At 41.3% G+C, this 16,083-nt stretch overlaps 1 protein-coding gene across 2 annotated transcripts in view; it reads right to left on the minus strand.

Moving 5' to 3' along the window:
- Positions 1 to 1,260: 1,260 nt before the first annotated feature.
- The window catches only part of SHOC2 (SHOC2 leucine rich repeat scaffold protein), a 107,430-nt gene continuing 92,607 nt past the window's right edge, over positions 1,261 to 16,083 (minus strand). For both annotated transcript variants that reach the window (XM_077823168.1, XM_077823167.1), the window contains exons 7-9: positions 14,682 to 14,819; positions 8,361 to 8,478; positions 1,261 to 6,327 (exon numbers count right to left, since the gene is read on the minus strand). In XM_077823168.1, coding sequence (XP_077679294.1) covers positions 6,119 to 6,327; positions 8,361 to 8,478; positions 14,682 to 14,819 — 465 coding nt within the window. In that variant the 3' untranslated portion in view covers positions 1,261 to 6,118. The remainder of the gene's footprint in view (positions 6,328 to 8,360; positions 8,479 to 14,681; positions 14,820 to 16,083) is intronic.

Genomic DNA, 16,083 nt, shown 5'->3' on the forward strand with positions numbered 1-16,083 from the left:
GGAAAGGAAGAGCAACTGAAGAAAAAACACAGCAACAATGGAGATTTATAAATGGTTTCAGAAAATTCTGAACATTAAAAGCTTAAGAAAGGCCCAATAAAATATTAATAGCTCTCCTGTCAAGCAATGTTAAAGCCATATCTTCCAGCACCATGGACTCTCCAATAGCATGAAAAAGTGCTTCTACGACTCGTATAGATATTTCCTCTCACTGTGTTTTAATCAATAAACTATTTTAATAAGTTGAAGTCATTTAAAACGAGGGCAATTTCTATTTGTCTCAAAATTAACTGCAGGAGATAGTGTAATTCTTGCAATTATGGTTAATTCAATAAAGCATAGCAACTGCTGCAGTAGTTTCTATAGAACAGATTTAACCCCAAATTGATCATTTTGTAATGGGATCATTTTCCACTAATAGAATACTTAGCATTTATCTTCAGAGCTTTAACTAATTAATTTTCATGAAATACGTGTATTATCCCTATTTTACAGATGGGGAAATTGACACACTAAGAGGTGAAGTGACATGCCAAAGTGACATGCCATGGGAAAGAGGATCAGAGCTAGGATTTAGAACACAGGAGTCCCTGGCTCCTAGTTCTCTGCTCAGGTTGCTAGATCACTCATAGTATGCAGATTGACATACAAGTCAAAGATGTCATACTATAATTATCAGACACTCTGGCCAGGTCCTCAGCTGGTGTAAATTGGCATAGCGCCATTGACTTCAGTGCAGCAGGGCTCAAATACTATAGTGATAAGTAGCAGTGATGCCTGTATGCTAGTTGAGAATCTGGCTCACTATTTTAAAGATACTCAACTATGATTAGCATTTTGATAGGGGCTGAGGGGTTGGAGGGGAGCGGCGGGGGATGCATCGAAGTTGAACCCTTAAGATGTTCTCATTTCAAACAAGTATTAAGAACTCTCTTTTTGGTTTGCAGAACATGATGTAAATATTTACTACTTGAAACACTGAAGATGTATCATACGAGCTACACATACTTGCAAGATAACTTTCAAAGCTACATAATAGCACTTTGAAAATGTTTTCTTTTATTAAACCAAATATTAAATCCAGGTGATTTCTTGTCTCTTAAGAACTGTAGTTTCACATCTATTTTCATGTATGTGGTTATTTGTAACTCATTTTGCACTAAAATCTATAGTCACGGTTTCTTTTTCCTTCTAAACAGAATGATCCTATATTGTTTTCTTTGAGTCTTACTATATAATAATATAATAACATGAAAGTAAAAAGTTTTACCAACATTTGCTTTATAAAGGTGTGCAATTTACATTTTTATGTTTAGAGCAGTTACTGTCATGCAATTTTTGAAGTATAAGTTTCCTGAAATCGGTATACATTAAACTTCATATTTTACTTGGAAAAACATCTTCAAAAGAGTGAAGAGGTATATAATGAAAATGCAGTTCTCAATCATTTGTGACACTGCGAAAGTATGATTTACATCCAGGTTAAGTTAGATTTTAACACTAGAAAACTTTCAAAAGACTGAGTGGCAGCTCATTTACAAATATACTATTTATAATGAATGCATTGATACAGAATGACATTTATAAAAAAGCAAGGCAATCTTTTATATTATAGACATAACAATCAACATTACAATAATTCAGATTAAAAGTACATTTTTTGTAGACTGTTTACACTTTTGTTTAGCTTTTGATCACAAATTAATGTGATCTGGTATTTTTCCACAGCAAAAATCCTGTGCAGACCTGTTTAAGACCGAAACATCAGAATAATAAACATAAATCTTCTGATCACGAGAATAAAAACAAAAACCGTTAGATACTGTTTGTAGATACTATCATTTGTTTGTAATTGTCCTAACTGTGCCTTTTAAGTTTGTGTGTTGTGCAAATTACTGCCAACTGTACGTCTAATTAAAAGCAAGTTCTGGCATGCCGATTAAAGATACAATTGAGGTGCAATATTGACTATACAAAAATACTCTGCTGCATTCAGATTCCTTACTAATACAAAAGATATTGTAACACTCCCTTGATATGTTATGATTTTGTATTGATCCTTAAGAGAGAAACAAGGAAAGGAAGAAACATCTGATAAAAGTTTTTCCATTAAAAAAGGTATTCTGCACACGTCCAGGATTAAAGATGGTACTTGAAGTTTTTGTTTTTCAGGTGCTGCAATGGGTTCAAGTGCTAACCAGCTGGACAATGTTTCTATGTCCTGTTTTTTAAAACCACTTAAGTGAACAAACTTTATTGTTCTTTCAAGAAGTTTGAACACATGATTTCTTACACAACATTAACAAAACTGCACAAAAACCCTAAAACCAAAAGAGGCACTGAAGCATCAAATATTCTACAACACTAAGTTGTTTTAAAATAAAGTAACATGAATTTAAGAGTTTCCAATAGCATCGGGCAAGTTAAAAAAAGGCCAGGTATGCAACCATATGACCAAACTGCACAGGCTGTGTTCAGCTAGATGTTTTTGTTTAGGAAATTAAATGTGAGGCAGCCAGAGAGGGAACATTATTATTTATGAAAACCAAGCATTTTCAAAGCCAAGAATTAGCAGCCAAATTTCTATTTAGTCACTTTAAACACAATATAACTTGTTTCAAAACTAAAAGTCATATTGCCAGTTATTCTTCCTTTACATTTAATCAATGTTTTTAACAGGCAACCCTTATAATCAGTTTTATACTTATCAGAGTACCATAATACTATACTCTGTAGCATGGTATTTTGCTTTTGTTAGTAAAGGCATAGTTCATGAGTGTCCTATAAATACAAGTGCTGATACTTCCACAGGCAGGCAATAGAGGTCATGATTTGATTTGCACCCAGATTTCTAAAGATTGGCACACTTTTTATAATCTCTTCTTATTTATTTCAGAGATAGCACTACCCAGAACAGTATCACAAGGGACAAAAGTTTTAACAGAAATCTGGCTCACCCCTTTGACCATCCTAGTCTTAAAAAGTACCCCTTAGAACCTTATTACTCCATCTTGCTCATGCTTCAATACCATATATTTTTCAGGACTGAGTTCTTTCTTCTCATTTTTAATTTAATCAGCATGATCCAAAATTCTTAAACACATATACAAACCCCACTCAATGGCATTTGGCATTAAAGACAACCTAAAAACTGTACTTAGTTAACAGATGCACAATGCAACATCCTGGAAAATTAAAAAAAGTTATGTCAGGTTATAGAATTGTTTTAAATGATCAAGGTGTCAGATAAATAGCTGAGGGACTAATAACATTTATACATTAAAGCTTATTCCAAGCAATGATACTCACCCATTTAACACCAAAATTAAATAACTCATTTTATAAGGAAACTTCTTGAATTCTTTGAGTTAATTCTTTGCACCAGAACTTAATATCTCATGCTGTTTTACTCACACTCCCTCTAGACATTGCAATAAGTATTTACTTCAAAAGTACAAAATTAAACTCCCAAACAGGACTCAGGAGTATTTGGCATTGAAGCTACTATTTTAGCACAAGGATACATTGAAAAATATCCTGTTTTTAACATAGCTATGTTTTAATTCATTACTTTATTCCTACAAGTGTAATGGAGATGGGGTTTTTTTTGTTTTTTTTTTTAAGAGTGTAAAAAGTATTTTTGGTAAGCCAACTTCTCATCCAACCAAGTTTTTGGAAGAGGGGGTCAGCTCCAATTGTACAGTCATTAACCATGTACCTTAACAAGATGAATAAAACAGATCAAAATATTTACATACTAAACAATCTTAATTCCATAAATGCAGCCCAACAGCATCTATACCTGACTGTCTAGCAGTGGCAATGGAAACGCTTCAGGAGGAGGCAGCCTGCTATTAGATGCACTATTACTTGGAACTTTTAAGAAGCACCTAAAATGACTCCTCTTGGGCTAGTTTCCTACTGTATTACACACCTAAAATCTTGCTCTATTGTAACAGATCGAGACACAAGTTATCTTATAAATTAAAGGGCAAAATTGTCTCATCAAAAATGGGAGATTAGGGTTACAAACGGGGAACACAACTGATATGCTTAAGACACAGGGGCAGCCACCTTTGTTTTAAGGAATCATATTAATCAGAAACTGTTTTCCCAAGTGAACTGAGGGAGCAAGAAGTAGGTTTCAGCAGTAAATTCAGAAGTTAGATTACAGTCTTCAAAGCTACACATTTCAGCATCTTCATATTTTAACATATTACTGCTGAGAAAGATTAACTCCAGGCAGAGCTGTAATAAACTAGTTTCTTTTATAATCTAAAATCTAAACTGAAAAGCTACAGTAGATGTAAAAAAACAAGGGAGGGGAACGGACATTACTTGGTAAAATCCAGTGACATCTACAATAGTTTTACAGCACGTTTGAGCCCTCTACGGTTTTATATCTCCACCTGCCTTCCATTTAAAAGCTGTTCCTCGTTAATAAAAAAACATCAGACAAAACAGAATGCAAAGTTACTGTTAATGCTGGAAAAACCAGACCAAAGGCAATACATAAAATTAAGCATGTCTAAAAGCCAAAAATTATACTCCCCAAACTTCTGCACGGGAAATAGATTTTTTCTGACATCATTTGATTTAATTTCATTCAAAAGATAGTCATCTCTAAGTCACAATAGTCCAGCAGCAATTCCATTATAATGAGTATAAATTGGACAGTTTAATCAACATCTGAAATGTAACTGCCTTTAGAGTTTCCATCTTCTTAAAGAAAAGATCATCTTAAACTGATCTTGCAAGTGGAGTGATAGCATCTATTTCACTGCAGCATCTTTAGCTTTCTAAGCAGTCAAGCAAATTCAAATAAAATCGCATGTGAACCACGTACAGTGTTTCTTCTGAGCGATCAACATCTGTGCACAAATGAAAAGGTGCCTCTTTTTAACAGAACGTTCTTTAATACTGAAATTGACAGGATGAGGTTAAAAAAACAGACGTGGTACTGAACTGAATATTTTGAAGCAAGTGCCCCAGCTGTGGGGAAAAGTGCATTTAGTTCAGCAGCAAAACAGCACAGTGTGGAGCTATTGTGCTTGGACACAGAAGTTCCATAATGGAAGGAGGTACAAGGCAAGTCAAGATATAAAACCATAGTACGTTGTTAACCAACCTTAAAACTTACATATATTGCAGTGTTTAAAAGTAAGACATTCATTTATTGTACAAGGACTATGAGGAATCCTTAAAATTGCCTGTTGTCGTTTATGACCCAACATTATAACAAAAAAAGATAATATATATTATTTCCTTGCCATTCAACTGTACTGTTAGACCTTATGAATCTGTAACTTCACAAAACAAAAACTGCTCTTCACTGAGACCAATCTGAAAAGGTTACTTGTGCTAGAAAAGACCAACCACAAAAGGCTCAGTTCAGATATGTTATGCCCACAACTGATAACTCAGGGAAGCAAGACTTACAAGAATTCAAGCTTTTTTGACTGCATCTTTTCCACCTACCAGTTGTTTTGATGAGTAAATATTTTTAGTATACAAACCAGCTGATAAAAATTCTTCAACAGAAGCATATAAATTCTAGATTGATTAAAACAGAGCAAATCAAAACAAAACAAAATCCAGTGATTTACTCTGACTGTAAACAATATAAAAACACCGCTTGTTTCAAATCTCAAAATAAATTAAAGAAAATCCCACCAACTTCAGGATGTGTGACCCTACCAGGTTTTGACACATAGGAGAGGGAGGAAAACAGAAAAGAAAAGTTCACCATAAAAGATTGCGCATTTTTTGCTAACTGAAAGTAGATCTAAGTAAAAACTACTCTTTTCCCTTAAATTTAACAACTTTTGAATTTGTTGGCAATTGCTTAAAGTGAACTGGCATTTCCAGATTACTCAGACAAACATCCACCAAATTCAGCAAAGAAAACTTAGACAAGCATTTTTACAGAATAAAAAAAATCTAAATGGCTATGATTCCTCTATTAGCAGAAACACATAATGCAGTCTTAAATTTGCCTTTTTATATTATTTATATATTTTTATATATAATATAATATTATATGTATATTATATTATATATAATGACAACATTAATGCAGTTTGTATTTTGTACAGTGTATGGGACAATCCAATTTTCATCAGACCATGGCACGATATGGTCCCTGCATTTTTAGGAACTGAATGATGAAGGAGGGTCCCCCAGCAACGATCTGAGGTGGAAGGTGGCTGAGTGGGCAGTTCTCAATACTCATTATTGACAGTTTGCTGCAGAGCGCCAGCTCAAAGGGAAGGCTGTGCAGATTGGGATTGTCATTCAAATACAGTTCTTCCAGATTCTCCAGTGTACCTGGTTAAAATAAAACATTCATAAATATAAAAGTAAAATATCCCTTTTGTTTCACATGGTAAGCTTATAATATATACGTAGAAGCTTTTAAACTCACAAGGGAAATTCAGTTGGAAATTCTCTACCATGGAAACAACCCATGTCCACTTCTATTTTCAAGCATAGCAACCTCCTTGCCCACAGGTGTCTAAGTAAGAGTCACATTCAGCTTAATTCTCTGTAGTGATGGTCACTGAAAGGTTTCCATTCAAAGTGTGATTTCTACACAAATCAACCAATATGATGTGCTAGAGAGCAGAGTAACATTCTCTTTCTTGCCCATGCTTACCTATCTTGGAGGCCAAAATCCAAACTACATCCCTGTATATAGATCCTTTCATTGCAGTCCCTACAGATCACATATACAAATACTATACGCACTGCTCCTGTTCTGAGGACCAGCTCCACTTTAGATTAATAAAAATGGTAAAAAAAAAAAAAAAAATACAACACTTGTTCATGGCAGGATAGTATTGCACCATTGGTTTGTCAAAGCTTCCCAGTGATGTTGCATTGGGGACACTGGCAGGAGCATTAACTGAGCAAAGACAGGTTTACACAGAGTAATTCTTTAAGGGAGTGAGTGGCATGTGGAAAATGATGTACTTGGACACATACCGCAAAATACCAATAAGAGTTTCAATGCTAACTGGAAGTAGGTATTGTTAGAATTGTTTTACTATTATTTGTATTACTGTAGTTACAATTAGCAGAATTTTTTCTATCATGTAACAGTTCACAGTCGCAGAGTCAGTAATGAGAATATGTAAATCTCTACTGAATACTCCTGCTGCCTTACAACACTCACCTCTTGGTGAAACATCAAAGACCTAGAGGAGAAGCAGAGAGGGTGACAGGCGTGTTAGAGGGTTAAAGAGCATGTTGGGGAAGGAAAGGTTTCAGGACCACTGGTGGACTGGGAGAGCGTGCGAAAGGTTCAGAGTACAAGCAGGGGAACCACATGTAGAATCTGAGGAAGATTGGGGAGCCAGGGTGAGAGACTGCAAAGCAGAAAGGGCAGAGTTGAGCAGAACTTTGAGCGCTATCCGATAATTCTACATGAGACAATCAAATCTGAAAACTTTAATAACCAGTCTCTACCACTCACTAGAGTGTTTTAAACACAGTAATTTATTTTAACTCTATAGATTAGAGTATAAGGCACCTGAGCTCAACTAATTTATGATCTAGAATGCATAGGGCCAGGTTTAGCTGAGATTTGGCCCTTCTCACTCCAACACATGTGCAAGATTTGCACTGGCTGTGATGGTGTTTCACTGGAGGTGCTGACACTGCTGAAGTATCTCTGTTTCCCTCTTCTCTAGCCATGTGGCACTGTATTTCTCACTCGTTTTCATGGCATTTAGGTCTCTTTTATTCTCTTTCCTCTCCTTTCCCTGTATTTCCTTCTCCTCTTCTCTTGTCTCAGCAAGGCGAGCAGCAGTGTGATGATATGCAAATGGAAAGATTTGTAGAAGGAAAGTGCCTCTCCTAGATTCCCTCTGCAGCCCCTTTCCTCACATAAAATTTTACTTCTGCAGCATGGCCAGAAAGAAAAGTCATAGGATTAGTCTGATTCCTTTCCTAATGAGTCCTTACAGGGAAATGGTTGGAAAGGAAAGTTGTCGAACACTGACTGGCACTACACAATCCTATAAATTTATCTTTAGCACAGTGTGTGAAGAACTTGATAGAGAAGGGAACTACTTAATCCAAGTCAGTTTCCCGCTACAAGTTCTTCACACACAGGTTAATTAATCAGAAAAAGCTAAGTCATTTCTCTCATGAAAATAGAGAACGCATGTAATATTGTAGTGCTGGCAGAAATTTCAAGTAGGGGTGCATACCTCCTCACAATAAAAGTTTCTCCTTGAATTTTATGGTCTTTGTTTATGAACACAATAAATTTCTATCATTGTGTGTCTCCCAGAGGTATTTGGAGGTTATTGCTTAACCATCCTGTATATTTATATTTATCAGAAATAGCACCTTACCAATTTCTTCAGGAAGGTGTGTGAGAAGATTCTCTCCTAGCCCAAGATGTGTCAGATTGATGAGGTGACCAATTCCTCTTGGAAGGGTGGTCAACTGATTATTAGTCAAGACCAATTTCTGGTGGGAAATAAGTTCTTAAAATTACTAACAGTGCCTTCAAACAGCCGAGTAACATCAGAAAATGTAGTTATTGAATTGACAGATTGTATCTCCAGCATAAGGAGGGAAATCTCTAGTTCTCTATGGCATTCAAATTCTCTGTTAACTATTATTAAACTTAATAAATAACATGCACTTTTATCCAAGGATATGAAGGCACTTCATAAGCTTTACTGAAACCTCAGGACAATTCTGTGAAGTCATTATTTTATTCATTTTATACCTGGTCAAACTGGGGCAGAGAAGAGAAGTTTAGTGTAACGGGAGGTTCTTCGAGATGTGTGGTCCCTATCTGTATTCCACACATAGGCACACATGCACCTGAGTCTGGAAGTTTTTCCAAGCAGAGTCTGTTCATCTGTACATGCACAGTATCGCCCCTCGTGCTCCTGACCCAGGGTTTAAAGGGTGGTGCGGGTCAATGCCACTCCATTTCCTCCTGTTACCGCAATGTAACCAAGTCCAAAGCAGAGGGGAAGGAGGGCGGGTAGTGGAATATAGATAGGGACCACACATCTTGAAGAACCTCCAGTTATAGTAAGTAACCTTTCTTTCTTGTGCAGCTCCCTATGTGTATTCCACACGTGGGTGACTTGCAAGCAGCAATCAACGTGGAGTTGGGTGCAAGGAGGCTGGCAGCAGAGCTGTTTGTAAGACAGTCCTTCCTACTGCCACATCCATGGCTGTCTCGAGTCAGGGCATAGTGTGCTGTAAATGTGTGGACAGATTGCCAAGTCACAGCTTTGTAAATGGGATGTCAGATAATGCTGTGGAGGCTGCCTGCAGTCATGTGGAGCAAACTGTAACACTCCCGAGAGGGGGAAGTTTTGCTATCTTATAGCATTTTAGCATGCATCCCCCTCCTTAGAAATCCTCTGTGAGGATATGGCTTGCCCCTTAATCTTTCTACTATGGTGACAGAGTCTCGAAAACTTTCTAACGGGCTTGGTTCTTTGCAGGTAGAATGCCTGGGTACATCTGACATCAATGGAGTATAGTTTCTTGTCCTCAGGGGAGGCATGAGGTTTTGGAAAAATATAGGTAAGTGAGTTGATTGGCTGATATGGAATTCGGACACAGTCTTGGGGAGGAATTTGGGGTGTAGCTGGAGGGAGACCTTCTTCCTGGAATACTGTGTAGGGAGGGTCTGCCATCATGGCCACTAGCTCACTGACCCTTCTGGCCGAAGTGATGGCTATCAAGAATGCCACTTCCATGGGGAGGTGGGTCATGGCACAGGTTGCCATAGGTTCGAAGGACAGCCCTGTGAGAGCTGACAGGACAAGGTTAAGGTTCCACAAGGGCGTGGGTTTGATGACCGGTGAGAAGGTTCTGATCAAGCCCTTCATAAACCGCACTGTTGTCAGGTGTGCGAAGATATAGCAGCACTCTACTGGAGGAAGGAAAGCGATAATCGCTGCTAGGTGTGCACGCAGCAAGCTAAGGACTAAAACCTGATGTTTTCAGGGCGAGGAGATAGTTGAGGATAATCTGAATGCCCACCGTGGCGAGGGAATGGTGACAGCAGCATGCCCAATCAGCCAAGTGGCGCCATTTAGCCCAGTAGCACATTCTGGTAGATTCTTTCCTGCTTTGGTTAAGGATCTCCTGGACCAAGGCAGAGCATGAGCGTTCCATGTCTGACGCCCATCCAAACACTGGGCCATGAGGTGGAGTGAGCTTGGGTTGTGGCGCCTGAGCCTGTTCTGCAGATGGGCAGATCCTGATGGGTGGGTGTATGGACAGCCTTAGGAGATCCATGAATCAGAACAGTCTGGGCCAACAGGGTGCTAGAAGGATGATGGTGGCTGTGTCTCAGCAAATCTTCTGAGGAACTTGTGGTACAAGGGGAATAGGGGGAAAAAATGTATTGGAGGTCACCCAAGGGAGCAGAAGAGTGTCACTCTGAGTTGCTGCCGATGGCCCTCCCGGAGCAGAACATGAGAAGCTTTCTGTTAATCTGGGATGCAAAGAGGTCCCATAAGAGAGTACCCAACTGTGCAAAGATGTTGGTCAAAACTGTGTTGTGTATTTCCCAGTCATGGTCTACATGGACACTTCTGCTTAGTCTGTCCACTACAGAGTTCTGAGTGAATGGGAGATACGCGGCCTGTAAGGAAACCTGATTTCTGACATACCAGATCCACAGTCTGACTGCCTCCAAGCAGAGGAGACAAGATCACACTCCTCCCTGTTTGTTTGTTTATATATATACAAAACCATGGTGATATTGTCCAATAGGATTTGCACGTGGAGGGAGCATATGATGGGAAAGAAGGCCTTGCAGGCTATGCGGACTGCTCTCAGTTCCATCATGTTTTTAGGCCACCTGGCTTCCCATGGTGTCCATGTACTCTGGGCCGCATGGTAGGCCAGGTGAGCGCCCCATCCTGTAAGGGAGGCATCCATCACAATGGTGGCCCCTCAATATGGGAGGGCTGCAGGGTGTTTCAACCACGGTCTGCGTCGGGTTGGACTACCAAGCAAGAGAGGCAAGAACTCCTGAGGGAACAGTAGCTCTGTAGTTAATGTGGTCCTTGGTTGGCCTGTAGGTAGAGTGGAGCTGGGCAAAAGGTGTCACATACTTGCATGCAGCCATGTGGCCCATGAAGGAGAGGCACCAACACAGCATAATATGGGGTTTGCGGGTGATGTGCGTGATCAGGCTGCTCATCGTGTAAAATCTGTCCACTGGAAGGAAAGCTCACACTGAGACAGAGTCCAGCCTTGTTCCTATTAAATTTATTGTCTGTGTAGGTGACAAAATGGACCTGTCTTCGTTTATGTAGACACCTAAGGAGGCAAGGAGACATTGAAGGGAATCTATCGTGAAGACAACTTCTTGTCGGGAATGTCTCACCAGAAGCTAGCTGTGCAGGTATGGGAACACCGTATTTCCCTGGCATTGCATCTAGGCTACTACTACCGTGAACGCTTTCTTTCACAAAGCCCCGTGATGCTATCGCAAGACCAAAGAGAGGATGTGCAACTGGTATTGTTGCTGTGTAATCCTGACTTGTAGGAATTTCCTATGTGATGGGTGAATGTCCACAAGGAAATATGCATCCTTCATGTCAAAAGGTGTGAACTACCCCACCCCCGCCTTCCTGGAGGAAGATGATTACCGATGCCAGTGTAATCATTGTGAATTTCAGCTTCCTGATGAAAATATTGAGCTGTTGAAAGTCCAGGATGGATCCCCACCTTCCACGGGGATGAGAAAATATGGGGAGCAGAACCTTCTTCCTCGCTATTGAGGCAGGATGCTCGCTATCACTCACTGGTGGAGTACGAAGTCTGTCTCTTGTTGATCAATCAATTGGTGGGAGGGGTCCCCCAGGGGTGGTCAGGTAGGAGGTTTGTGCGGAGAAAAGGAAAGGAAATCTTGGAGTATCCATGATGGATAATCTCCAGAACTCAACTGTCCATGGTGACCTCACTCCAAACGTGGGTGAAGGAGGTAAGGCAGCCTCCAAAGATGATGGGTGGTGAAGTAGGCATAATCAGTGGTGGTATGCAGGTCTTGATCTGGATATCAAAAGTGGCCTTTGGCTTGCAGTTGGGAGTACATGGACGACGTGGTAGTGGTTGGAGCCGGGAAACAGCCTCTCTGGGATCTCAGGTCACTTGCAAGGGGGTTCAGGTGGATGATGGTAGTAAGAGAGATAGGAAGGTGGCCATGGTCTGAAGGGCTATTTCTGATGTATTCTTGTGGGGGCTGAAGCACAGATATCAGAGACCTGAGGGTGGATCTCGAGTCATTCAGGGAATGCAAAGTCTCGTCTGCCTTTTCACTGAAAAAATTGGCCTCAGCAAAAGGGAGGTCCTGAATAGTATTTTGGACCGCCCTTGGGAAGCCCGATGATTGGAGCCAAGAGTTTCTATGTATGACCAACCCAGTAGCCAAGGACCCTGTAGTATCCACCATGACCTGGAAAGCCACCTTTGCCACCAGCCTCCCCTCCTTCATCAAGGAGTGCAACTGAGCCTGATCTTCCCCAGGGGCCTTGTCTTTGAACTCCGCCAGCCTGGCGTAGGTATTAAAGTTGTATTTAGCCAACGATGCGTGGTAATTGGCTATATGAAACTGAAGGCCTGCGGAGGACAAGACCTTACTGCCCAGGAGATCCAGCCTCTTTGACCCTTTCTCTGGCAGGGTGGATTTCTGAGGGTGCTGCTGAGCCCCTTCCACAGCCACTTGCACCACTAGTGAATTAGGAGAAGGGTGTGTAAAAAGGAAATCAGCCCCTTTGGCAAGCTTGCTTCCGGATGGGGGCACACTGTGCAGCTATGGGCCAAACCATTCTGGCCAGTTGTAGTACGGCCTCGTTTATGAAAAGGGCCACCCTGGATGGCCCCTGGGGCTATAAGATGTCCAGGAGATGGTGCTGGGGGTCCTGGACCTCCTCCAATGGGATTTACAAGTCAGTAGGCACCCTTTGGAGAAGATCTTGATATTGCCAATGGTCATCTGGCAGAGAGGGTGGCAAAAGGGATGAACAAGTCACCCCGTGATGAGGCGGCTCCGGTCGGAACTGGTGGTACTGGCTCAGTGTCTTCCTCCTCATACACCAACGGAAGCAGCTGACAAGAGGGCGACGAGTGGCAAGATTCCTGCACCGGTGCCAGTGTCTGCTATAAGGGTGCCCAGTATGGACAGAAGGAGGGATCTATTAGTCACAGTGGGCCCACAGGAAATGATATCAGGCATCCCTGGGGAAGGGGGGTCATAGCCAGGAGGATAGGGCTGCTGCAGCTGTCTGAGCTGCACTGTGTCGGAGATATCAGTGGGACTGGCTCCTCTGAGTCTGAGGACAGTGCCATCGGAAACAGTGGTATTGTTGGTACTGGGAGGCCCCTGTATGATGGAAAGGGAAGGGGTCTCTCCTGTGGCAGCAGCAGAGGTTCATGCTCCAGGGTAGGAACCTCCCTGAGAAGTGTCAGACCCGACAGAAGTAGAGACTGCAGATAGTGGAGGAAGACCTCATCCAGTGTCAGAAAAGCGTCCATATGGCCTGGAGTCCACAGGGTTCCCATCAAGACACCGGAGGGACCTGGTTTCACTGCCGGAGCTGGCCAGTCTCCATATTGCTGAGGCAGTACCAATGGTACATCCGGACTGGCACTCGTGGACACAATTGGCCTATCTTTGTCCCTATCGGATCCCTCTTCCTCGCCTTACCCTCCAGCTGAGGGGCCCCGAGTGACAGTTCTGTGGGATCTGTACATGACCTCTCACCCAACTTGGCATGGCTTGTGGAGCAAATATGCTTCTTATAGGCAGTCCGCTGTGTGGATATGCCGTTACGCCCATGAGAGTGTTTCTTACGGTCACGGGCAGCCCTGTACCGTTGGGCTTCAGTGCCAGTGGCTCCGCTCCATTGTTCATGCTCAGAACTGTATTGCTCGCCAGCTGAGGCTGATGTACAGGGGGGTCTCCCAGGCCAAGCTCAGATCAAGGCCTCTTCCATCAGATGCTTCCTCAGCCTGAGTTCTTGAGCCTCTCTGGTTCTGGGGTGGGAAGGACTTACAGATGCTGCACTTCACCGAGATAAGGGCCTCACCCAGACAATAGAGACACCACTGATCCGTGTTGAGGATGGAAAAGGAGCAAGGACAGGAAACGCAGTTCTTGAAGTCCAGGACCCTGGGCATAGTCCCCGGGACAAAGAGAGTTTCCCCCCGACTTGGGGTAGGGGTGGGGGTGGGGGGGAAGAGAAGATATACACACACTCTTTTAGAGACTTAGAGTGAAGGGCAGGATTTCAACTCAGGCCACGTGGCATCGACCCGCAACACCCCTTAAACTCTCAGTCAGGAGCACGAAGGGAGATACTACGCACATGTGGGTCAACGGACACTGCTTGGAAAAATTGCTGGACTCGGGCACGGCATACATGCATACCCACATGTGGAATACACATAAGGACCAGCACTTGAAGAATTAAATGTTGTTTTCCCAAGGTCAACCAGAGACTCAATGGCAGAACCGGGAATAAAACTCAAGAGTCCTGATTCTCTATACTCTTCGCTAACAGTAAACTCCTTCCGTTAACTTTCCTTAAAGAGCTAGATACCATCAATTTAAGTGGGAAAGGTACAAATTAGCCTGTTGTAAGTAAAAGGCTTAGTGTGTTTATCTCCTCTCATTATTGTTTCACCTGCAGATCCTTAAGGTAAGCAATTTCATTTGGCAAGGATTCCAGTTTGTTCTCCTCTAGATCCAACTCTCTTATTTTCCGTAGGTTTCCAATACCATGGGGAAGTTTCTTCAGAAGATTATTTGACAAGATAAGAACCTGAAGAAAAAAACAGGGTAAATTTTAAGTAATGCAGCAAGTGCCAACTAAAAGAGAATCCCTTTAGACTTCAGAATTAAGTGTTAAGTATTGCTTAAGTAGCATTCAATAGAATGCAAAATTAACACACTGTTTAACAAGTTTTGTAAAACTCCTGTGAAACTGAACTAAAGGACAAAGTTAAACTTAAATCAGTAATCAAAGTTAACAGGTTACAAAATTGAGTTTAACGGAAGTGAAGTTTAAATTCAGAACAAAAGATTTCAGATTAACAGGACTATTTAAAAAATGTACATATTTTTAAAATAAACAGTGGAGAAACAAAGAACTAAGCACCCATTTTAACCAAATGAATCAAGAAAGACAGACTACTACATAATTCCCTTATCATTTATATTCTTTCACATGCCCGCCTCAGTGCTATCAACAAACCTTATGCTCAGCAAACCTCCCCACCTCCTCTTACTTTTTATGCCACTTTCAAGAAGCTGGTTTTGGGAAGGGACTAATAACAAAATACTTGGCCACTCTACACACATGCATTGGTCTCCTATAATGACCTCCCTCATCAGTCCCCTTTTTTAATTCCTCTGGTGCTCTCAGTTACTGTTTGCTCTCATTTTAAATTAGGACTTGCTTACCAGGGGACATGCAGGAAAATTAACTTAAGGTCTGAATGTAAAGAGGATTAGTCAAACTGCATTAAATCCCTGTGTGAGCATTCTTATTGAGAATTCAAGTGTCATCGACTCAATTTAGATTAATTCACTTCCAAAATACATCAAATTAAGCCCACTTTAATTCTGAATAAGAGTGTCCACACAGCATTTTCTCAACTTTAACTAATCCACTTTAAAAATTATTTTGGATTAATTTTCTTGAGGGTCTCCATCTAGACAAGACCTCAGATTGTAAACTCCTTCAGGTAGAAAATTTGTCTTTTCTATGCTGTAAAGTCCCATGCTTATGTTCTTATGTTATGTTCTTATGCTCATCTACGAAGCCACGTAATTCATTCAAGAATAGTTTGCAGTAATATAGCACCTTTCTCCAGAGCAGCTTAAGGTTGCTTACAGGCAACTCATAACTCCTCAGTGAGGTAGGTAGTTAGGCACAGAGTGAAGGGCTGCATTTTTAGTGGTGCTGAGCACCCACAAATCCCTGTTAAATCAACAGAGCTGCAGGTGCTTAGATCCTGATAATCCATGCTCTAAAAGCAGGGGTGGGCAAACTATGGCCCGCGGGCTGCATCCGGCCCCCCAGC

The sequence above is a fragment of the Eretmochelys imbricata genome, chromosome 7, assembly GCF_965152235.1.
Source record: "Eretmochelys imbricata isolate rEreImb1 chromosome 7, rEreImb1.hap1, whole genome shotgun sequence".
Taxonomy (NCBI): domain Eukaryota; kingdom Metazoa; phylum Chordata; order Testudines; family Cheloniidae; genus Eretmochelys; species Eretmochelys imbricata.